At 44.4% G+C, this 24,536-nt stretch overlaps 3 protein-coding genes across 3 annotated transcripts in view; 2 read left to right on the top strand and 1 right to left on the bottom strand.

Moving 5' to 3' along the window:
- Window positions 1-13,881, top strand: part of T265_09688 (hypothetical protein) — a gene marked incomplete at both ends in the record, with an annotated part of 16,579 nt that extends 2,698 nt beyond the window's left edge. The window contains one exon of the mRNA XM_009175843.1: window positions 13,777-13,881. Within this exon, the coding sequence (XP_009174107.1) occupies window positions 13,777-13,881 (105 nt within the window). The remainder of the gene's footprint in view (window positions 1-13,776) is intronic.
- T265_09686 (hypothetical protein) overlaps window positions 1-24,536 on the bottom strand; it is a gene marked incomplete at both ends in the record, with an annotated part of 71,864 nt that overhangs the window by 28,193 nt on the left and 19,135 nt on the right. Inside the window, 6 exons of the mRNA XM_009175841.1 lie at window positions 2,604-2,693; window positions 2,788-2,873; window positions 5,062-5,276; window positions 7,552-7,616; window positions 15,520-15,614; window positions 18,299-18,503. Coding sequence (XP_009174105.1) covers window positions 2,604-2,693; window positions 2,788-2,873; window positions 5,062-5,276; window positions 7,552-7,616; window positions 15,520-15,614; window positions 18,299-18,503 — 756 coding nt within the window. The remainder of the gene's footprint in view (window positions 1-2,603; window positions 2,694-2,787; window positions 2,874-5,061; window positions 5,277-7,551; window positions 7,617-15,519; window positions 15,615-18,298; window positions 18,504-24,536) is intronic.
- The window catches only part of T265_09687 (hypothetical protein), a gene marked incomplete at both ends in the record, with an annotated part of 19,362 nt that continues 13,162 nt past the window's right edge, over window positions 18,337-24,536 (top strand). Inside the window, one exon of the mRNA XM_009175842.1 lies at window positions 18,337-18,533. Coding sequence (XP_009174106.1) covers window positions 18,337-18,533 — 197 coding nt within the window. The remainder of the gene's footprint in view (window positions 18,534-24,536) is intronic.

Here is a 24,536-nt window from a genome sequence, read left to right as displayed (position 1 = left end):
ATTGATGTTGCTGTCTTTGATGATGATGATGAGACTATTCGGAACGTCCACAGTACAAGATCAGACCACCTTCAGAATCAAATCGGAAAAACTGAGGATTTGTAGACAGTGAGGTTAGTTTAGAACAAAAATGTAACTAGTCGAACCTAGATAACATCTCAGCACCATCAGAGCCTCGACATACAGAACTATTTAGGACACGTTCATAAGCCCAAATACACCGGAGATATGTAGAGTTGAGAAATCACCTCAGACCACGTCAGAATGGTGCCCTGAAGTTAACTTTTGGTTAAGCTGCTATCGTTAAGAAAAATCCCTTCCAGTGCCACGTAGATAACATTAACCGAGTGTGCTCCAGCTAAGCAATTGCATTGCAACTGTGGAGATGTGTTCAGCGAGTATTACACATTCTCCGAAATTTCGCCAGCATCAGTCAGCTAGAGAAACCCAGAAACCAATCAAGATGTCAGCGCTATGGAAAAGTTTAGATAGAAACCAGTAGGCTGAGTGTTAGGCAACGTTTAGTTTTGAATAAAATAGTGCGCCAGTCGATCAAATATCCTCGAACTTGCAGCCCGAAACAGTGTAGGCTAGAACCCCTTTGTTTCTTGGTTCTACGACCGATAGGCTAGGGAAGAACAATAGAATCTCTGGCCTTAGTAGTAACTGGTTAAGTGGAAAGTTTGGGACACGAAAATCTAATGCCACTGTGTTCGTTAGGGCCAAAGTTGATGATGGGTACTATATTAACTAAATATTCTTAGACCATCCGGAGGCTAGTACGTTGCTATAGCCTAATCAACATTCAATAGAGTCAAAGGGGTTTAGTACAGAAGAGGTCGACAGAGAACTAGTCTAAATTGAGATAGAAAATACAGCTCTAGAAAGTGAAAAAAAAACATTTAGCTGCAACACCCTTTCGGTGCCTAGCTACCATGCTACCCGAAAGAAGCACGAGGGCTGGGATACTGCCAGGTTGCCCAAGCCTAGACAGGGGTAGTCGAGAGGCAGAGGGCGGGTTCGAACCACGGACCTTCCGGACCATCTCGCCCCCTCTAGAAAGTGAACAGACAGTGGGTTTAATTGGACAGCAATCAGGAAGCGTACAGGCCCCGGCATCGAGGCCCAGTAAGGAATGGATTGGTAAAACGGATATTCCATATAGTTATTAGAAGGGCGTTGAGCATAAAGACATTAAAAGAACACTTCAGGAAGGAAAAATGTCGCGTTATCTACTGAGGTAATTCAAAAGACAAGAGATTGTACGCATAACATCAAATACGACTTTCGGAAATGCAACATCGCTGAATTTCGAGATGACAGCGACGATTCGCACGGCAGGGCAAGCATCCCACAGTGTAGAGCTGTTGAACGTGTGGCTAACGGTTTTCGCTAAACTGAGTGGGGATGTGATGTGTAGCGGACTTCCGGTCAGCATAAGTAATTTCGATCCGAAGCAGAGAACATAACCGACAGAAATTAATGTAGGCTTCCTCTTTAAACCACTCGCCTTAGCGCAGGTCGACAAAAAAGGCAAACGACACTAAAAAAGAGTTCTCCGTGAAGAATAATCAGACTATGGACCTGCCCGAATTCATGTGGGTTTGGTCGATAGTTAACGTTGTTAGCCAGCTGAGTGGCTTTTCTTCCTTAAAATTTGACCAGTCTGGTAAGATGGCGAAGGGGTCAAAGGCGAAATGTTCCCAGCAGTAAATTTACCACCTGTTTTCCAAAGTTTCCTGAAATGGACGAATTCTTTCCTGAAGCGAATCATCCAGGGATAGGACTTCCCACTGCTTCACTCAAGTGTCTGAAGGAGAGACAGTCCTTCACTTGAGGTAACGTGTAGAGCGGGGATCGTGTCATCGTCTACTGCCTGATCAACGATCAAATGCGAGTTGACATAAGTAGGGTGGACCCCACGAACAGACTACCCAGGCAGGTTTACCACACCGGCCAGTTTAGTTATTTCGATACAAGAGACTGATGACCACTGGATGTTTTGAAAAGATCGTGAACGATGTAGCGAACCTGACACAGACACACACTGACCTAAGCAGAAACAAATGCCGAACAAGGCACCTCTGGTTTACCGATGGGAGTATTTGCATATTGTCCACGAGGACATACAACGTAATTAATTCACACCGGATATTCACAGATGACTATGCTGAGCCGGCGAAACCATCCATTAACCGAAATGTCACAACAAATTGATAGCTATGCACGTATCGGCTGAGAGTGCCACTAACCACGGTGCAAAAGGCCGTTTAGCCACACACCAGCGATCGTATCGTTTCGGCGGATGTTGACGACTTTTGGTGAACTCAGAATTCTATTCCAGTTTGAACAAGACCTATGCTCACGGCGCTCACGAGTAGCACTGACTACATGTACAGAGCGAATGGTTAACATGTCAGAGATTGTTGAATGGTTGACTTGGAGAGGGGCGTGACAAATAAGATGGATAGCTGTGTGAAAACTGTGTATCATGACATAGGTGGGGCAATCATGTTCTATGATAACGCACTGGAACGATTAAAGGGGGCAAGTCTAAGATGACTTATTTCGATAAGTTTTAAGGAGAAAATGGGGATACTCACGTTCTGCAAGGCCTGGGAGATGGCCATGTCAGAGGGTTTGTAGTCCATTGCAGTGTGGTCGCTGGAGGAAACGGAATTGGGGAATTCAGCCTGCAAGGAATATTAAGAAAATACATGTGATTGGATGTGGAGAAAGGCGGGTACTTGAAAAGTTATGATAAACGCATCAAGGTTGCGGACTCACAAAATTAATGAAGGACTTTTCGTTAGCTTCAGCCAGAGGGCCGGATACGAACTCGCACCAGTTAGCCCAAGCATCGGCAGGAATGTCTGGATTGTGGAGCGAGAAGACGATTTTCAGATAAACGAGAATTTGAAAGCATAGTACAACAATCCTACGAAAATAAAGTCGCCCGAAACGAAGGTGCTCTGTGGGATTTGCCATCCATAGCTCCGAGTTCCAGATATTGGTCTCATAAAGAAGCAGGACTATTGATATGACGTTTCACACAAATATACAGACGAACTCAGAAGCATCAAGGGTTGAATGGTAATTCCGACAGACCTATGATATTCTTGGGGACAAATGCAAATCGTTCAACTGTAACATCCTTCGCGTGCCTAGCTGCCATATTACCCGAAGGAAGTACGAGGGCTGGGATACTGCCAGGTTTCCCAAGCCAAGACAGGGGAAGTCGAGAGGCAGAGGTCGGGTTAGAACCACAGACTTTCCGATCAGTAAATTCGCCGCAATATTCTTCGGGGAGAGGTCATCGTTCAACAAGGATGGTTTTGAGAATACTCGAGAGTCATTTAACCCCGTTAACCCAAGACGATTGTTACTAAGAGGGAGGTGCACGACTCTGAAATGTCAACCGTCTTTAAATAAGCATCAACAGAACCTTTATGATAAATTTCCTCGAGAGGCAAGGTCGGGTTAGAACCACAGACTTTCCGATCAGTAAATTCGCCGCAATATTCTTCGGGGAGAGGTCATCGTTCAACAAGGATGGTTTTGAGAATACTCGAGAGTCATTTAACCCCGTTAACACGATGGTCTTCAATTTAAAACCCAAGACGATTGTTACTAAGAGGGAGGTGCACAACTATGAAATGTCAACCGCCTTTAAATAAGCATCAACAGAACCTTTATGATAAATTTCCACCAATTGGCGTTCACCTTGGTTCGCTTTCAAATACTCTTAGCGTGTAATATTTATGCTCCATTCAAATCAGCTGCCCCCCCCCAAATCCACTTTGTTTTTATGAACCCTCGAGATTCAACCAATCATTCTCGCTGCTAGACTGAAGGCCTTATCCGTTCATTCAAATCTGATATGACAGGTTACGGTTGTGCGCAATCAAGGAATAATGCGAGTTTCCTTGTAGGGATACTGAGGATGATGACTGCATTAGAGTCAGAAAGATAAAACAGCCCTCCAGATGCAGTATGGAACGAAATATGCAATCATCAAACAAATCTTGTTCAAACGTTGGGCGTGGAATCTAATATTCTGACCTTTCATAAGCTTTGAACTTTTACAGACCAGAACTACAAGTTATTGCAATCCGGTCAACTTTTACGAGATGAATGTCACTTCATTTCCCAAGAAAAGGATACTTATCCAAGCTATTTGAATGTCATTTCCAGTTAATGATAGAGTTTCTCGCATTTAATTGCTTTATTTATCAAATCCGCTGTAGCTTTGCGGGTCATACGCTGAAAAAATGACTCTCCCAACAGGTGCACCAGTTCCGGCTCGATATGATTCGCCTACAACATCCTCGGTGTAGAGGAATTCGGTAGGATTCGCACTATACGTACTAAGATGTGAATTTCATCCAACACTATCGAGCATTTTTCTTGAAAGAACACGGCTTACAAGGTGAGTTAAGACTATTCGACAGCCTACTGCCAAATTCGTCCAACATGGGGCCTATCGGACACGAATGGTACCCGATTTTCCAGTATACTCATGTATTGCTTAAACACCAAATTGTTCACTTGGGAGATACATTGCCAATGGCAAATTACAATGCTGTTGGCGAGAGATTCGATTGCACCTTACGGAACCTTTACTTGCAAATTAGTGTACAAATCCACCTAACTACAATTTGACATTCATTTGGGATTGATAGGAACTCCGGGACTATGCCCAAAAATGTTACTAAACAGTTTACATTAACCTTATGAGTTGTGTTGCACCAAGGTAATATTCGATATCTGAAATATTGTTTCGACTGAAGTATGAGGCTGCCTTTGTGCAACTAACTTAGTTGAAAGAATATTAAGACGAGGAAGATTTGGTTAAAATTTGGTTGAAATAATACTATTCAAGCTTGCAAATGAGTGCAAATATACCAGCTATTTTGCTGAGGAAAGTCACCAAGCCCCTATACCTGTTGTGAAGCAATGTACGAAAGTCACAATCTTTAATATGATCTGAGACACCAGTATGTGGATGAACCCGTTTTGCATTGAAAAAGAAAAAAAGGCAGCTATCGATGAAAAACTGACCGGTACGTATATAGAGACACAGATCAGGATTTGTCTTTGATTCATACGTGCAACCATTTGTGGCAACTGCACTCAGGTGATCCGCAGTGATGACCAAATTCAGCTCGTCACCAATCAGTGCGGGATCTGGTTCCGCTGGAGTTTTACACGGCCCGATCACAGCAGTCAGGAGGTTCGAAATGAGGCGAAGATGACCGAGGTTACCGCGAGAACGTCTGTGGATGAATTACAGGAAACGGTCGAATACAGATATACCGATATATATATATATATAATAGTACACATACAAGATATAATTCATAATTTTGGGATGGACTTCATCGTCGTCCTTGAAATATGGTACAAGAAGTGTTAGGGACAAAGAGTAAAATCCTCAGAAACGATCTGTTTTTGAACAGTGTACAGCAAATGTGTCAAAATTGTCCCACAGGTGTGCCAAAATGATGGCTGTTTGTTTACGGTCACCAGTCGTCAGAGAGCTATCATGTAAGAATCTGTCGGTGGAATGTTTTTCTTTCCAATGCTTCGATTGATTGTGCCGGAACCACTAGTACTTGCGAATAGTGCAGTTGACAATGGGTGCCAATTAGAAGAATTACCATATCGGGAGTAAAACGTATTGGCATCACCTAACAAACAAGTCATCATGCGATTCACTGTACTACCCATTTTGCATTGCAAGTAACACATACTGCATTCCTATTTTTTCAACTCAAAAACCCTTTTTTTAATTGCTCTCATTTGAGTTATATCTGCGCGTACTTTCAACGCATCAATATAATAGGAGTCTGAAGGTGCGACCAGTTTCATTGGATTTTCCACCCTACCTGTTCAAACGTGGATAAAGCAAACAGGGTGCGATCTCCAAGCATCACGCAGCGTAGGAGAGCAAAAGCTGGTAGGCGATCGTTGTTAAACCGGTCAATTAAAGGAACGCGAAATGTGAAAACACCCCAGGATGTGATTCGCGAGTGGATGCCCTACATCGTGACCTAACGAAACAACTTACAGAAAGGCTTGTAGATACTCAGTAGCCATTGCAAAAACGCGCGGTATTTTGTCAGTCGGAATGAGCCAAATGACAAGAAAATTACTTTTTTTTATCGTAACATTCCATTAACTACCGAACTGTGCAGACAACAATGGTTGTATCCGTCAGATCTGCCCGTTGTATGTAGTCTAAGGCTGTAATACAACCATGTTACTGGCTTACATCGAATTCTAACAGGTCGGTAAAATCAATAAATGAAAAGCATTATTCAACTGCTATTAAAGGTCGGTCAGTTGTCAGATCGGCTGGCATAAACTCCGCGCCAAATATATCCACGTCCTAGATACTGTCGAAGAGAACCACGTGCACAATGGTGCACTTATTCATCATAACTATGACCTGCTTGCGTAAGCCCGATGTAATGCTTCTCGGTTCCTCAGTGTAGGTTGGTTTCACTCAAGAGATGAATCCCCTACCGAAAATTCTCAAACTAGTTATTAATAAGTTCTTCACTGGAAGAATAATCTGTACGATAAGTGAAACTCCAGTCTGAAAAGCCGTCACTCGATGAGCCATTTACGCATGAAATGTATTGTGTGATTAAAGGATGAGTGGAGCTATATCCCGTCTAAATTCGAGTTAATCACACTACTGGTCAGCCGCCGTGACTGGACGGTTAACCGTCAAAACTGCTGGCGATCCCCAGTAAGGCTCAAACAGCTGTACAGTGCCTTTCGGCTTTTTGCATAGACAATTACAGGACGGAATATCCAGTGGAAATACGGTAATCCGGGGATCCTTATCCAACCTGCTCTAGCCGATGACACTTTATTCATTGGCAAGTACTTCCCAAACGTATGTTGCGGCGTTCAGACGCTGCTCTTTGCCGAGGTACCGAAGCGGCTAAAGCGCCAAAGATGACAGCTTCCCATAGTGTGTCTTATCAGTATATTCAGCAAAATGCCACAAGTAGTGTGCAGGTTACCGCCAAGAACGTTCGCGTCCAGAAATATTTTCCATCGGGAAGAGGCCATGCCGGCATTCGTAGGTAAGCCGACCCGAGAAATCACCGAACTGAATAGTGCTTCTGAAGTGGATGGCATCGTCACAAGTCTTGGTAAAAGCCGCGTTTGAAAAAAATTGGGGCATTCTGGTTTGTGGTAGAGCTTATACCAACCGCAGTATTGAGGAACGTACAAACGGGACCAATTGCACACTGTGTTTCCCACGATTACAAGAGCAGAGACCCTGATCTACCCGATCCGACATGTTTCACTCAGTTCGTCGATAGATGCTGAGTTAAAAACCCGTCTCGATGTAGGCGGTCAGGAACACCATTAACTTGGTCACTCAAGACGGTTAACGCACTCCGGACTTGTCCCCCACACATTCTACCAGGTCGACGAAAGCAAGCATATTATGCAAATAAAACAATGCGATTTTGGATATTCATCCACGTTGTTAATGCATTCTGAAATAATAAACAACCACACACTCACGAGTTCGAGGGTTCTGCAACCCATGTCTTGTGGGTTCTCTCCAGTATATCCCCTTCAACAATCAGCTGTTTCGAAGAAAAGGAAAAAAGATTAGTGCCAGTGTAGACTACTTCGACGTATTCAGGAAGGCCTACTTGAGTGACGCGCAAAATCGCAAGCCAGCAATTGTGAATTCTTGAGATTTATCAAAAGATGCGGCAATACATGTATAAAAGACGTAATAAAAGGGGTACAAACCTTAAATTATGAGGTTTTCCGTCTAAACTGTTGCACGAAGTAGTGCAAGTCCAAAGAAAGCGCGGAGAAGATGGAAAATCGACCTTAGTTTGCGACACATGCCTGGGTATAACACGTGCTAACGCAAAATGGTCAAAAAGAGCGCGCAAAGGATGGCCGACCAAATTGGTTCGAGAAATCAAGAGTTAGAAATTCATGAGGGAGTACAAATGCATGTCGAGTCTATGAGGTAGACGTAGTAAACAGCAGCAGACAAGAAAAGAGTTTGACCTGGGGAGAGGAAGTACAGCCAGGATGTATTGGAGCACGTGTTGAAGCACTACCAAGTCCGCGAGAAGGTATTGAATTTACTCAAAATCACTTAGGCCAAGCACGGCTTCCAAGTGCTTCCGAGATGCTGCAATGCGCAACCTATCCTGGTTCTTAGATCAACAACCGTATAAATTCCACGATATACACGTTTTTTTACTGGTGTTTAAGATTCACATAGCTGGTTCACTGTCGTACATTTCTCGTAATTGCAAGCAAGTGACAACAAATTAGTTATGGAACAATTCCTCCGACAGAATTCTTAAACAAGCGCTACACTTGATAAACTTTGTGTGCCAGAAATGACAGTGTGTGTTTGACGGTGTTGTGACAAAAACCAACATTGTCACCATAAGGACAACAACCGCATTGATCACAGTACGATGCAGCTAGTTCACCATTACCATCTTGATAATGGTGTGATAATGGGTGGTACCCAGGTAAGAACTGCAAGGTGTAACACTGGAGGGGGTGAGTTAAACTGCTGAAAATTAATGTAATTGGCGGATGACGCCAGCTATCATGTTTGGCGGGCTGACGACTTCCAACAGGTTTCTGTACTTTCGCCAGCCGTCAAGGCCTCAGCCACAACAGCACATCTGGCTCAGAATATGCCATCTGTAGCTTTCTACTATACACAAGTGTCCAGCGGTCTGATTCGGATGCCAGACAGTCAATACAAGCTAATGGCCAGAAAGTATCCCTTCGTGAAGGGTCCATTCGCAATGAGAGTTTTTCACGTTACTCTTGTATTATGATGTCGGAACCAACGGGTGCATCTGAATAGAATTACCAGCTATGCAAGCCAGTTGTTGGGCGCCATAAACCACGGTTAAAGACGTGGGAAACCCAACCTACACCTGCATGGATATTCTGCCTATAGACACCCGATAAATCCCGGTGACACCGAAAGCTTTTTTATGGAACAGCTTTCCAAGATCCGACCCCACAGGTACTACAAAACCACCCGTTCGGTTTGACCACGTAAGTATATAATTGAGAACGGGTTTGACCGTTCCAAACTGGATTTCGAGGATAAACGGATAAAATACGCATTACCCAGCGATGCAGAATGCTGTGAAAGTCAACCGGAGAAGAAAATCTAGGAGATCGAGTAAAACATCTCAAGAGACCACTTTCACCTACTCCGATGAGGTTACCGGAAACGTACAAAATCAGTCAAAAATAAAGACACAACCAACCGGCTGCTGATTTGATCGTTACTGCCTAGTGTCAGGCGGTTATCTACATTGCTGGCTAAAACTATGGAATTTTGCTGACAGGGTGAGCTTGGCTTGAATTTACTCTTAATTGTACATAGGAAACCAACGAGGGGATTGGTCAGCAGGCATTGAATGGCATTCGGACAGCTATTGGCTGAGGGACCGCGTTAGTCAGACCTTTGTGCAAATGCTTACGGGTGTTAAAGTGAAATCATCAACGGGTCATAGAAGTACACAGACCACCAGATCGGGATGAGGTCTCTTCACAGCAAACACACCTAGACGCAGAATACAAGCAGGGAAAATTCATGTGATACTCCTACTCAACTAACGGTTCGAAACTCAAGCATCTAGTGCACTGCAGCCGACCACACACGAAAAGAACCCAGAGGGAGTCATTCAAAAATAATCTGAACAACCATTCGTGGGTACCACGAATGGACGTTTTATTCCCTTCGGAGTTTAGAAGGAACAGTGCTCAGGACATCTGCGAGTGCGTAAAGAAAACCAGATACGCGGCTAGACTTCCTGCCTCAAAGGCCACAAACTGCTAGGAGAACGGACACAAGGACAGCGACCAAGCAAGTCCACACATTCGCCACATTCTCTAACACTAAAAGACTGATACCATTAAACATTTATTTCCAAGCGTGTCGGAGGTTGACACTTGCATTCCGGATTCTAATTAATCCTGACAATTCTTGAGCGACTCACTGGTATTGAAAAACCTGTGGGCCAAAAAGTCGCCCCAACTGTCAACGTTTCTTTCTCCCATCCCCAAATCGATTTCTCTGACGTCATCAATACGTTATTATTAGGAGTATCTAAGCAACCGCTGCACCAATTCGCGGTGACATCAGTAACATGAAATGAAATCCTAATCTGGGCCGACAGAAGCTCATGCTTAAAGAATCATGCATCAACCCTATGAGCCTCATAGTCCAGAAATGACATTCAAACCTTCGAATAAGCATTGCGTCACAGCTGGCAGTGGTTGAAATTACAAGTGTCTTGAGTATAACTCAAGTTCCAAGCTGAGCCTCAGAATCTTCCCACAAACAGATTAGTTGGGCTCACTTTAAAGATGGGGCATTCAAGCAACCACAGGGGATGGAATTGAGCGCTGCACTGTTGTAAAGCATGAATATATGTTTTTGGTTAGAGACGCTACACAATATACATCGGATGGATGCTAGGTCTGTCCTAGCTTACTTCCACGTGATGTGTGGTGATGGACCACCGGAAGGTCCGTGGTTCGAACCTGACCTCTGCCTCTCGACTTGCCCTGTCTAGGCTTGGGTAACCTGGCAGTATCCCAGCCCTCGTGCAACCTTCGGGTGGCATGGCAGTTAGGCGCCGAAAAGGTGCTACAGCTGAATGATTTATTATTTTGTTCAGAATAGTGACTTAGAGAAAGTCCGTTCCACCGAAACAGCTTGTCTAATCAATGTGGTAAACGTTGCAAAGCTTCGTTGTGGAGTTCAATGATAGGTCACTGAGCCTCAGAAGTAACCTGAATGTAGTGGAAGCTGAACCAAACACGTGACGCTGGTAGTGATTCCTATGAAGAAACGATTGGCTACTGAAGGTTATGGCGTATGGCTCCTGTGATCCTGTGGGTTACGTGGTGCTCGTACGTGTCATATGGCACACGCTATCGCCGCTCGAGTGGCTAATTGTGGTTGCTCCACAAACATACAACCAAGTGGACTGCATCAAGGCCTCCATTATCTTACAACACCAGTTCGTTCACGTTCATAAAATATGAAGATCCAGCCTTTGATGCGTAAACCAGTCGTCGTACGGAAAAAAGGCACTTATAAGTTGCCATTTCAACGTGATTCAAACGGAGAAGTAGGAAACCTGTTTATGGAGGTGTAAACCAGCTTCCGATTTGGCTTCGCCGCATGCCGCTAACCTCTCCTGTTGCAAATCCGCTGTCTACCAAATAAAAAATAATCGTTCAGCTGTAACACACCTTCGGTACCCAACTGCCATTCTACCCTAAGAAAGCACAAGAGCTGAGAGACAGCCGCGCTGTCCAAACCTAGACGGGAGGGGGGCAGTCGAAATGCCAGGATTGGCAAATTCACGTCCTAACACCTGAGTAATCACGATAGTTCATATCCATCAGACGAGGACGTCATGTCTTTTAACTTTTTTTAAAAATAAGTCCAGACATAACTATAGTTCACGCATATGTTCCAAACATGTATTGTATGTATCGTTGTAAATGACAGTAAAGTCTGTACGAAAATATACTGTTCGCAACAGCAGATGTTCCACCCAGAGTAGCCGATAGCTATCCGAGATTAAGGCCCCTAGGAGTGTTTGTGTGGGACGGATGTTTTATCTTCATTTGCATTTCTATCGTTCGTCCAACACTGGTGTGATATAACAACAAGGGAAGCGTGGGAGCTACCAACGCGGGAATATTGAACCATAGAGCAGACACGCACAGATGAAAACCTTTGCAGGATACTCCCACTGACTGACAGAGGGAGGATAATCCGGCCTGTTCAAGCATCTCCATACAACCTCAGAAAACGAGGCAAAACACTGAAATCCGGCGGTAATCAACCGAACGCTGAATAATAGCAACACTATTAGTACACAAAATTTGGAATCCACCAAGAGAAGCGCTGAGTAGTAACACAATTCTGGGTGACTCAAAAAATGACCTGCACTTATCCGGAAACTGGACTGAGACAAGTTGATCACGATATGCTGATGGGCGACCACTGGATTTAGGACAAAAGAATGCAGACTCCGGTTATCCATCAACGGTAATAAACTATCTCGGTTAGATGGAATTGCTGTTTCCGTGAATACAAGCACCGATGAACACGAACTCATCAGGCACATTGATTTTCAACTGACCTGAAAGAGTAATACACAAACCTGACCATGCTGCATTATCGATTTCTTCTAATTAACTGATTTCTTGCAGTTGTGTTCCTTTAAAGTGCTAACCATCTGAGTCAACTTAGGCCGTAATAAAATCACTTGCAGGATACTGAGTGCTCAGTGCAAGTATGCCAAGAGGTGGCTTCGGAGTCTAAATTAAATGTTGCCTTTGAAGACTGCGGTGAAGGAAACCAAGTTAGTTTCCTGTGCCCGTATACAGCGATTCGCTCAGAAGATCGGTAGAATCGCTCCAATCCCGAAAGCTTGTGGCCGCATCGTTGCACAGTTTTCCTGTGTAGCTCCACACATACGGATAAAGATAACTTGTTCTTAATGGCTTGCGTTGAATAAAAAAACCAACCCAACTAATAATGTATCTAGTGTTTCTCCAGAAAATAAATGGTTTTACTGTCGATGATAGACAGTTTCTGCATTGAATATTGTTAATCGTATAACATGAACCTATGAGTTGACAAAAGCTGTTTTGTGTAGTTTGTCAGTCATAAACCATGTAGCAAAGGTACGTGGGTTCTAGCGATCTACAACTTTGTTCACCAAAAAACAAGCATGGGGGAACTATAGCCAAGGTGCTGGAAGTGATGGCACCAGTTGTCAGGTAACTTTCAGCTGTTCCAGTTATCAGGCAACACGGCAGACTAGGTAGCTAACCCTGAAGGCGATGATGATGCAGGGATTCCACTGTCTGCGTGACTAAGCCGTGGCTGCCAGTGTCACTACTCAATGATGGTTGAAGTCCCGGATTCCCCATCCAAGGAGGCAACGGTTTTCATATGTATTGAGGTTACTAGTCGGTGCTTTCATACTTCATTGCCAAGTCATAAACTGTCCACTTCGCGATTCCCTGACATGCGAAGTAAGCGTTCCGACTATCGTAAAGAGTGAAGTATGGTCGTTGGCTTGTTCACTGAGCTGGGCAATTTGGTCCCTCTAGAGTGAAGTATATGAGGCTCACACGTTGCGGGAGAGTCTCGTATTCTCAGAAGCCTCCGGGTACCATAGTCGTCATCATACGTGTTGGTGAAAGCCGTCCAGCTGACTAGCTTGATGAACAATGCGGATGGGAGGTCATCCGGACCACAGGGTCGGTGGCACTTGAGAAAACATATTCAGGCACAAACCTCAGACGCCGTAGGGGGCTCCACGTTCACAGTCCCGGATTCTACTTCGGCTCCAGGACCCAACCTAGTGATAACAGGCAGCCAGTCGTCGTGGCATCCTTGTTTACTTAAGAAGGTCACGCCCACAGTTGGTTTACGAAGACCGGTCGCACGGATCAACTGAAATAATGAGTGATAACAGGCAGCCAGCCGTCGTGGCATCCTTGTTCACTTAAGAAGGTCACGCCCACGTTGGTTTACGAAGACCGGTCTCACGGATCAACTGAAATAATCGTCGAGGGTTTCCGGTTTTCTAACTCTTCCATAGCCTTCCGTATCCATCAGACTGCACGGTCGGCTCGCATGCGAATCTTGACACGGATCAACTGAAATAATCGTCGAGGGTTTCCGGCTTTCTAACTCTTCCATAGCCTTCCGTATCAATCAAACTACCGGTCGGCTCGAATGCGAATCTTGACTTGCCGTCTGATAAATCGTCGTCCGCCCTAAAGAGACCGGGCCTTACTGTGGTATGAAGGCTTGTGTGCCTCACTGACACAATGGGCTATACTAGGGGTGTGCGTGCGACACTCACAGTCTCCCACACCAAGTTGGTCAGTGGTTCTGATCAACACAGTCCATTGGCCCTCTAGACTGAGGGTTGGAATATTTGTGGCGACTTGTTTTCCAAGAGCGATGGTCCATTGGCATTTCCCGCTAAACACCGCTGCCTTGCAGTCGGGGGTTTGAGTTAACCGCCGAGGGCCCTAAACGTCCTCCTGTCTAGGTACGGGCACCCTAGCAGAATCCCAACTCACCTACAACTGTGATACCTCGAACTAACAGAAGGCTTCAACCTGGCTGCTTTGGTAGACACGTTTAGCTTGTTAGTCAGAGTTCTTCGATTGTAGCTGAAAATTTACTCAAAATTTACGACAGACAAAAACGCGACCTGAGCAGGAGTAGATGTTTCAGAAGGATGAACGGTCAAAAGCCCACCACAGTAGTGGTTGTTCACTAGTTGGGGTAGCGCTTCCTGCGTTCACAGCTAGTGCCACTGGAGACCAATTGAGGGTCGATCTTTACCCTGCATAAGATCGGTCATAGCATTACACCTTTAAAGCCAGAGGAACAAGCCATTAAGTAGCACCTTCTATGAATCGAGGTATGAGTTGACGTCGGTAACAGCAATGTCTTACCCTTCGTGATGGGTAGAATAAGTATCAGTTCCCGATAAAATATACCTTTCGTCGAAGTTGGTTGGTACACATACAGGACTTGAAGAAACCATTCAATGCGGGTTCTTACGGAAGTGGATAAAGGAAAAAATAGTACATGAATGACTGACTATGGAGACTAAAACAAGCAAACAGGCACCCAGCTTGATCAACACAGACGCCAGTGTAACTCACTAAAGGAAGTGCAGAATAGCCAGCGGCGTCCAGATAGCGAGGATACCAAAGATGTATTAGCGTACTTGGATGTGTTGGATGCATTAATTGAGGAAAAGCATGAAGACTATGCGTTGAACGGTCTGACCACGGGTACACTGGTGCGATGAAAAGATAGGTACCAGCAACGTTAGCGCCCTAGTGCTGTTGGTCCCTTCTTTGGAAACAAAACTGCCGTGTCTATAGCTTGAATCAACTGAGGGAAGGGATAAAATCGAAGATATTCCGGTGGTGTAATTGGCAGTCAGTTTTCGATCACAACTAGCACATTGCACACATGCATGGACGTGAACGCACACGATTCTCCGAAAGAGATCATCGACACACGTCATTCGCAGGCACTGTCGTACGGAACCGAAAATGGGGCTACGTGCAGATCGCTGCTGTTAGCTTAAACCCCAAGGAGTACGACTGGAGGGAAACCAAGTAGAAGCTTGTTTAAAGCCACATCCTGCTTAAGCATGATGGCAAAAAATGAACATCAGTATTATTTTTCATACCAAGGAACTGGCTTTATTCTCCCGCCTTATTCCCGCAGTTTCAACTAGATACCGCGGATAAATTATCATGAGGTTCTCTCCGGGGATGACCATTACCACACCAGCGCGATGAGCATCTCTAGTCAATTAACTGCTGGTGAGGTCACCACGGTAATGTATGTAGATTCAGGGACAACGACAAAGGAAGAAAAACAAGCATATCGGACCACTGAAAATAACCTACCTGACGAAGAAATGCCCAGTAAACATTAGGGTATGGTGGACTGGATATGATTCCGGTGGTCAACCCTTCTTCCTGGATACCAGCCATCTCAAGTGCTGTGAGACAAACAGACAACGGGGTGTAGACTGAGTACGTCACCATATAAGACAATTTGCAGAAATAGCACAAGGTTTGATGAGCAAAGATTTATATAATGCCCGTAAATGGTCCCTTATGTAAAGGATAAGTCATAACACCAATAATCGATCAAATGGCAGTGTATGCCGAGAAATGGAACCACAGTGTGAAGTGTACACCCTGAAAAAAAACAGACTTGTTCTTGCTACAAACAAGATAAGGTCACGTCTCTATAGATGGAACATGTGTACACTAGATTATTCCCCACTAGTGATTTGATATCGTACATAAAAATTGGACGAAATCAGCAGTGGATTTGGAGCTAGTGGCAATATGCGTTAAACGACATGGTATCTAGCTCCAGAGAAGTCATAAATGGCCCCTGTACGTACAAAAGACAGTAATTTCAACGGGGACACGTTTTATGAGACCAAGTAATATCCACTTCAAGCTACAAACATGGTGACGCATGACCTGGCTTGGCACGTTGCTACAGACCAGAAAGGAGATATAATATATTGTATGATCGCCTGCCGAAGTGCCCGATACTGCTCGTATGTTCGCCAAACATGGTACATTGAACCCAAGTACCATACAAAGCAGATGAGCTTTACACCCTCCTACGATGGGACATGGGGTGAGTTTACGTTTTGCCTGAGTTGCACTCACAATCAGCTGAAAAAAGTAGACCTGAAACAACTTACAGAGAGAGATCTTGGTACGAATAACAAAACTAACTTATTATAACTTGGCGTTACGTCCTGGCACATTGTCAGAGTAAACACCAGGGTGTGGTGTGACAGCCAGTCAACCAAAAAATGCAACTCAGGTGAGCGTGTGCGTGTTTAACCTGGTCCCGGTTCCATTGGATATAACAGGGGATATATATATATATAATTATACATATATATATATATATATATATTAATATATATATATATATTTTTTGTGAGACAATAAAGACACTTAANAGTACTGTGTCATTCAAGAGGAACCAAACTTCACCATTTGGGAATGTTCCGTATTGCAGAACTGATGTGGAACTGAAGATGCGCGACGCAGATCAATTTGAAGAGCAACTAGCATGTGAAGGGAACACAGCCGTTTGCTGTAAAAATTTGTCCAGCCATGAACAACTGATACGTGTGCCGATGGACTGATTGATATTCGAAGCAACACATGGCGTGCATCACACGTGGACTAGGAATAGCCGCAATGTGGAGAAGCAAAGCACGTCGACGCCGTCTAAGAACTACCCATCCATACAGAAGCATTTCGCCACCGCGAAGATGGCAAGGCAATTCGATACCACCTAGTTATTTATTCAGTTCAAAGTAGTTCAAAACACTGTTGCCCGAATCCGATCCGGGCTAGTTGAAGACCATAATCGGGTTCCCTGACAATCCCCCCCCCGCCCGTATTTGACTGAGCGCCACAACCAAAATACTGTCTGCCACATCAGACTTTGACTGATGATGTTTGCTGACAAGTGCGCTTCATATTCACATTCCGAAGCAAGGCAAAACAGCTGATTATTGGGTTTGATGCAGCGTGATGCACTACATCAGCAATAGTCCATTGATAGATTTAATCACCGCTGGCTGAATGAATGCAAAAGTGGCAAAAGTCAGCAAAGCATTTGACCGCTTAAATAAAGGTGTCTGAAGCAATCAGCACTTGCACGCATATGCCCCGAGATTGCAGTATACTTAGCCTTTGGCTATGTTATCATCCCCAAAACAGCGTTCGAGCAAGCACCAGTGGCATCGAACATAGGTCTGACGCACAGTCGGCCCCATTGTTCATAAGGAATTGCGGAGCATGTGAACGCATACGCTTTTGTAGGATAGGTCCCGCGGGTCAGTAGCATACTCAAACCGACATACCAAACATACACACCTGGATCTGAAGTCTGTTCCATTCTCGATTAGAGTCTGCCTGAGCTATTATCATTCTAAGAGTGACAGTCTCATAAAGTCAACTGCCGCAGGATCGATTGCCTAACGGCCATGCCACCCGAAGGTTGCACGAGGGTTGGGATACTGCCGGGTCTAGATAGGGGAAGTCGAGAGGCAGAGGTCGGGTTCGAACCACGGACCTTCCGGTCAGTAAATTCGCGCTCTAATCACTTGGTCCATTACACCCAATCAGGTTACCCAGTATCACCTTTAACAGTTCTTTAGCGGGCAATCTCTAAGATAATGCGTAAGGTAGTGTGATCGGAACGAGTACGGTACTACGCTGGATCTCAAGGGAAGTGCCTCAACGACAATCAAGTGACTAGTACCAAATAATGGCTTGTAACAGACTTCTTCATGTTCATCCGTGGATCGGCCTACATTGTGGACAAAGGACAGTCATTTTTGTACATCGGTCGATCACCACTACTTCACTGAATTGAAGAAAACCTCATTGTCGTTGGCGGTCGTGATCAAGAAAAGAAGTCTTGAATACTTCAGAATACCAGCAAGTCGAAATCAAAAGACCAACCAGATAGCAATATGTTTCTGTGATCCCCCGCACATCGTTTTCCACTTTGTCTCCGATATGTAGGTTTCCAAAAAAACAAGCCCTGGGTGTGCGATTTAAGGTTTCAAGGGAGTTAAAGCCAAGAAAAAAACGACAGACGGAGAACAACGGACGTGTCTTGGGAGCAACTTACGCTTCTCTTTGTCAGCCGCTTCGTTCGGACTGAAAAACATGCGATGTACTGCATCCGCAGAGTCCAGCGAGAGGCTAACATTGGGCGATCGTTCCGGAGGTGATTCAAAAGTCACAGTGAGCAGGGCACGGTATACAAGCAGTCGAATGATACTCTCGCACGTCGAGTGCAAGAAAGAATTCAGGGAGAATTGGAAAAATAAATCCTACAACAACCACGGAAAGAAATACTCAAAGTAAGTTGGAATACGTACAGCGGTTGATTGGTTCTGTGATAATCCACAGTTCACGTGAATGTATTTAATATGACCCTTGAATCAGTTTCAAAATAAAGAACAACGTAGATTATTGGTGAAAATCCCTTGTGGACACAGCAAGGCACATGAGATATCGTCCTTATGTATTTCTAGAGAGTTCTAAAAAACGATAAAGCAGAAACAAATACAAGGCCCTCGTGTTAGTGCGACTTCGAACGGAATACATCCGTCGAATTTCGGATACTCCAGAAGTTGAGGTGAAGTACAGCAAACGATACAGAGCTAGTTGGTTACAAAAATGAATCAACTTTGAAGATTGACGATTCAAGGTAAAGTAAAATTTTTATCTATTCATTCTGTGAAGACTCCGTTCTACTCCTACCGCACGACAATCAATGATAATCACGACAGTCTGTCTATAAAGATGGCCGGTTCCCTCCCGAAGTATGAACACCCAATTCACATCATAAAGAATCGCTAAATGGGATAGTCATGGACAGCGAATCACGTACAGGCGGAAGTGTGGAGTAGAAACGTCTCAAAAAAAGACAGATCACCAAAAAATATAACATGCGGCCTTTCCTGAGGGTGGAAAGCGATCCATTTTGAAGGGTTATTCGTGAAAGTCTCACTTTAAGGAAAATCGTCGTCTAACGAAGAGAAGGATGGTGGTCTTCTGTCGCCTTCATTTATTCAAAGTGTCAACGTGGTCATTGAATGTAGAAAGACGTGAGAAGCGTTCAAAAGCATCGGAATGGGTGAGCCAATGCGTTTTGTGGGTACCGAGACCTTGGAAAGTATACGTGCATGACGCAATAAGTTAGCCTGGTTCCAAAACGTTCCAACCGGTCGTTCCTTTAGCACCCCAGGCAATTCATTAGTTCCTCGTCATTTAAAACGTACCGACTTTTGTAATGAACTACGATGCTGTATGTTTGACTCGCAGCAGAGATTCTTCGGAAAAGTGAACACTGTCCAGGATAACAGTTAATCGCGTTTCCTGCCAACACGATCTGTTCAACGAGGGACATACCCTTTCGAAAACCAAGACGTCTAATACGACCCCTCTTCGTCTGTCACAGATCATTGCCATGGGTGAATTCGCTGGGCGGTCATCAATTAATGAATGAGAGGTTGACGATGTCACACAAGAAGCATAGGGACTCCAAACTGAAGGAAAGAACTAATAAGTTGTTCCACCAACATGATGGCACGATGGGGACAGGGAATTTATCGACCCCACTCCAAGGAAAGAGAGCCATTTCCTGGAACCAATACAGCAGTTCAACTCTTCATCTATATGGTCACCCATCCCCAAGAAGGACCTGGTAATTGTCGAACCAAAGGCTCGAAAGCTGAACAGAAGTTAAGTAGAATCGGGGAAATTTCATCCATATCATAAACCGTACTTCGTGTCGGCATCGGTTGCACGAACTTCATCAGCAACATCAAACAAAGCCATCAAAGAAAAATCGTTTCGTTGTACATGAGTCACTAGGGGGTAAATCACACCAATACATGGATAGTGATGATGTCAATGTCATCCGTCGAGAAACACTGTTTACCCATAGAATGTGACTCCGTGAAGTTGCGCAACACAATGCGGATGAAGAATCTATTGAGTACCGCAGTCTAACCTGACCTGAATGCCAGCATAACGGTTTGCGATAATCATCTGTGCTTTTAAAAGTGTGTGCAGTTATTGTACCTATAAAAATCCTCTGTTAAGCGAGATTAGATGCATTTGACCCGATACTCTCAAAGTCGTTGGCCCCAAGTCTTAAAATACACTCACGATGAGCAGAGTTCACCTGGGACAGCTAATATTAACCTTTGATAGCCACCGTGTTGCGCATACTGAATCAAGTAGAAGCTAAATAAAGTACCACGGCTAATAAACAGTCTCCTTGGGGTTCTCGAAGAAGGGTAGAACAAGGGTTGTAATGGAACGAAGATTCTGCGCCACCCAAATCGCCTGTCTAAAGAATCCGACTCACCCTTCAGAAAAGAAATGTGAGTTAGGAAACCTCTACGATAAATCTACTGGCAATCGCATACAGTAGAACCGCCAATATGCATCTCCCATGAGAAAACCTACCCTGCCGATCGCGATCATTCCACTCCAATCATGTTAGAATCGGCTTAAAACTGACACACGAGCATTTTGAGAAGACATTTTCAAACCCCCAAAAAGGACACAAAGTGCCGGAGACAAACGATTTTAACTTCCAAGATGCAAAGTTCGGACTTGACGTTGGTGACGTTCCTGAACAGAAATTCCCGCCACATGAACCACATATACCCCGGGAAGTCTTTCAAAGGTTGCTTTCGGTATAACCTATAACTCGGAACCCAACACGCCAACTGCGTAACACAATTGTTTACATTCAAGGGATATTTCTATGGCTGTTTAACTTTTAACTTCACCTCACTCACTCCCAGTTTAGAAGCAACAAGTGAACCGTAAAACGGAAGTTGTTGGAAGGCGTAAAAAAAGGAAAAGCGTTCAGCTGTAGCACCCTTCCGGTGCCTAGCTGCCATGCCACCCGAGGGAAGCACGAGGGCTGGGATACCGCCAGGTTGCCCAAGCCTAAACAGGGGAAGTCGAATGGCGGAGGTCGGATTCGAAACACGGACCATCCGGTCAGTAAATTCGCGCTCTAATCACTTCGGCCATATGGAGCAATATAACTTGTAACGCATCAACATCCATGAGATAGACACTTCGGAACAAAGGTCACTCCCAGCGAATATACAGAACTACTACTATCTACAGTGTGACCCTTCCAAAGAAAAACAGCCGCCCCGAAATCCTCTTGATGGATACGATTATAAAGTTGCGTGACTGTATAATCGTACCCTTCCTATCATGTATAATGGCTTATAATGAGTGTGAATTGATACTGATGACGTATTCCAACTGTGTGATGCTGCTAGCCTTTGTTTTAATGCTTCTGAAGTAAGGACATGAAATTTTAGACACTTTCAAATGTCACGGCACAGGTCAGAAGTCCCCGGAAATGAGCATAAGATGGACTTGCCAATGTAAGACAAGTTCTTCACAGATTCACAGCACCCCGTCAGGTGAGGGTCCGACTACACACTAGTAAATGTTCCGATCCACGAAAACTGTATTGCGGAAAAAACGTGCACGTCACTGATTACCAGGGAGACCCGATAAAGTGTAGTAGTCCAAGCACCACAACAAATGTGGCCAGTCAATAATCACCAGTTTCCAACAAAAGGGAAACTGTGCAATCACAAAAGTTGGACAAAAGAAACGGCACCACCCAAAGGAAGCCCAGCTTTGGTGACCTTAAAACGATAACAGTTTTCGTGGGCGTTATAAGCATTCTTTTATAGATAGGTGTTTTTATGTATAACGGGTGCTGTAAATGAGCGTTAGAATAGTGATGCACAATTTGGGGTGCATTACTGTACACTGCCACTCGCTTGAGCGGTAGGTAGATGGCGATCCCACCGTTGGTATAAAAAATACTGGCTGCGAATTTACTACACATACTCACGACAGTAAACATACAGCAGTCTCCCCAAGGCGTTGTTCAACATCACCCAGTTGAGGGCACTCCACTCTAATCTCGCGAGGCTGTTATCTACAGAGACTGGCACTTCCAGCTTCCCCTGCGAGTGATCTTTGTTCAGAGAGACCACTGTATATGGGAGAGGCAGTAAACCAAACGAAATGTGGACAGGACAACCAAAGCCGTGTTCGCTTTGAACAAATTTTTGTTCCTGAACCCTTGTGTACCACTGATCTGGTATGGGGAGGTAGAGGCACGTGGTTGAATGATAAGCAGATGGTCGGCCGCGTGAGAGAACAACGGTCGATAATTCATGCATACTGAAACAAGTGTGGTGGGTCACACCAACGCCAAAGATCGCACAAACTTCCTAATGTGCAGGACCGGTTTAAGGATTGCCTCATGTTATATGGTAGTCTCTAGCCAACCTGGTACCTAACTGTAGGCGCCACCCCAGAGTCTATCCGATTGCCTGTCTCAAGCTAATGTGTTAAGGCCGAACTGTGACATGTCTGTGTCAGTCCTCTGGTTCGTCATTCCGTCCATGTTCCACAAGAGAAAACGAAACAACGCACGTCAGTTTTCTATAAACACACTTCTGAATACTCACAATCGGCAAGTCACGTGGGTTTCCTTCAGAAAGGTTCCTCGTATTGGATAACATTCAACAGTCGCACATACAGTGTCATTATGCAAACCAAGCGAGGCAGCTGGGCGTGCATTTAAAAGTGACACGTCTGTAAACGAACTGCACCACAATCTGACAACAACCTATATAATCCAACACATACTACTCCACGAGTCAACCATGTATTGATCCAAACTAAGTTCTCCATAGACTCGGGTGGACCAGTTAACTGGAACCAGGAAAATGTGTAAAGCCATTTTTAAAACCCAACTGTGAAGTTACGAAAGTAACCAGGTGACTGCATCCCATGCGTGGGGTAGGTAAACCGTTCGTTCATGTGGATCTTCATCAATTTACATCCTAAGGTAGCCGTTAGGGATCAAAGGCTGGTTTAGTTGTCTTTTATATGTCCGCCCTGCCATCGGTAACTAAACAGCAGTGATATTCTTCCGGAAATCTGATTATAGAAAGTGGCCTATTCTGATTCACACTCCACCACACACACACACTAGTGCAACGCATAACAGTCACAAAAGGAGTGCATTATCACCAGCGAGAAGTGATACAGATGTATTGGCTGGTTTCGTAAACCGTGGTGTTATCAGGCTGTAAAAATGGACATGCCACATATGCTGAGGTACATGGTATCTGGTAACTTCACATTCCGTTCCAGACTAAAGTTACGTTACATTTTGGCGTTCGTATTTTTCAGAAATGCGAAGTCATTGAAAAAAACATTTCGGTGGGAGAGGATGTTTATAAATGGAGCTTTGCTATGCTGCACAGAGTGGCCCGGTGACCACGCGTAACAACACTAAACAGGTGTTCAACGCGAACTAAAAACCAATGGAGATTCAGAGACTTGGTGTACATGGCGTGCCGCAAAAAGGAACGAGAGAGAGAGTATCTACACTGGCCGTGCAAGAGTACTGTCAAGCAACGTTTCCTGACATCTTGAACATTCTTAGGAACGGAAAATGAGTTGACATTGATGCAGTAAATACGGTTGAAGAACACCAAAAGCTCAACTCGTTGTTCACATGTACATACTTTACATTTGGTAGGAAAGTAGGTGTGAAACAAGTTGGTGGAAATTTGGAGGCTACGCCAAACTTAAGAGCCCTAAAAGGAAGCACTAGGTCTTTCGAAAAGGAAGTGACCGATACTACTGAATAAATGTAAGACTAAGTGTTGAGCGGGTATCTGCCTGTGTACTGTCCTGGGTACCAAATTGATAAAAACGTTCACATTGTTACGCATATGGAGTTTCAAACGATGACTTGAGAGCCTGTCAGGCTTGAGACGTACACTTAAACGACAGTTCTAGCAGCACACCAAAAAATCTGGCAAGTGCTTCCATTACCCGTTCCCAATCAGATTACAATATATATATATAGAACGGAAAATGAGTTGACATTGATGCAGTAAATACGGTTGAAGAACACCAAAAGCTCAACTCGTTGTTCACATGTACATACTTTACATTTGGTAGTAAAGTAGGTGTGAAACAAGTTGGCGGAAATTTGGAGGCTATGCCAAACTGAAGAGCCCTAAAAGGAAGCACTAGGTCTTTCGAAAAGGAAGTGACCGATACTACTGAATAAATGTAAGACTAAGTGTTGAGCGGGTATCTGCCTGTGTACTGTCCTGGGTACCAAATTGATAAAAACGTTCACATTGTTACGCATATGGAGTTTCAAACGATGACTTGAGAGCCTGTCAGGCTTGAGACGTACACTTAAACGACAGTTCTAGCAGCACACCAAAAAATCTGGCAAGTGCTTCCATTACCCGTTCCCAATCAGATTACCA

Source organism: Opisthorchis viverrini (assembly GCF_000715545.1).
Source record: "Opisthorchis viverrini unplaced genomic scaffold opera_v5_297, whole genome shotgun sequence".
Classification (NCBI taxonomy): domain Eukaryota; kingdom Metazoa; phylum Platyhelminthes; class Trematoda; order Opisthorchiida; family Opisthorchiidae; genus Opisthorchis; species Opisthorchis viverrini.
This window is presented reverse-complemented; position numbering and strand designations above follow the sequence as displayed.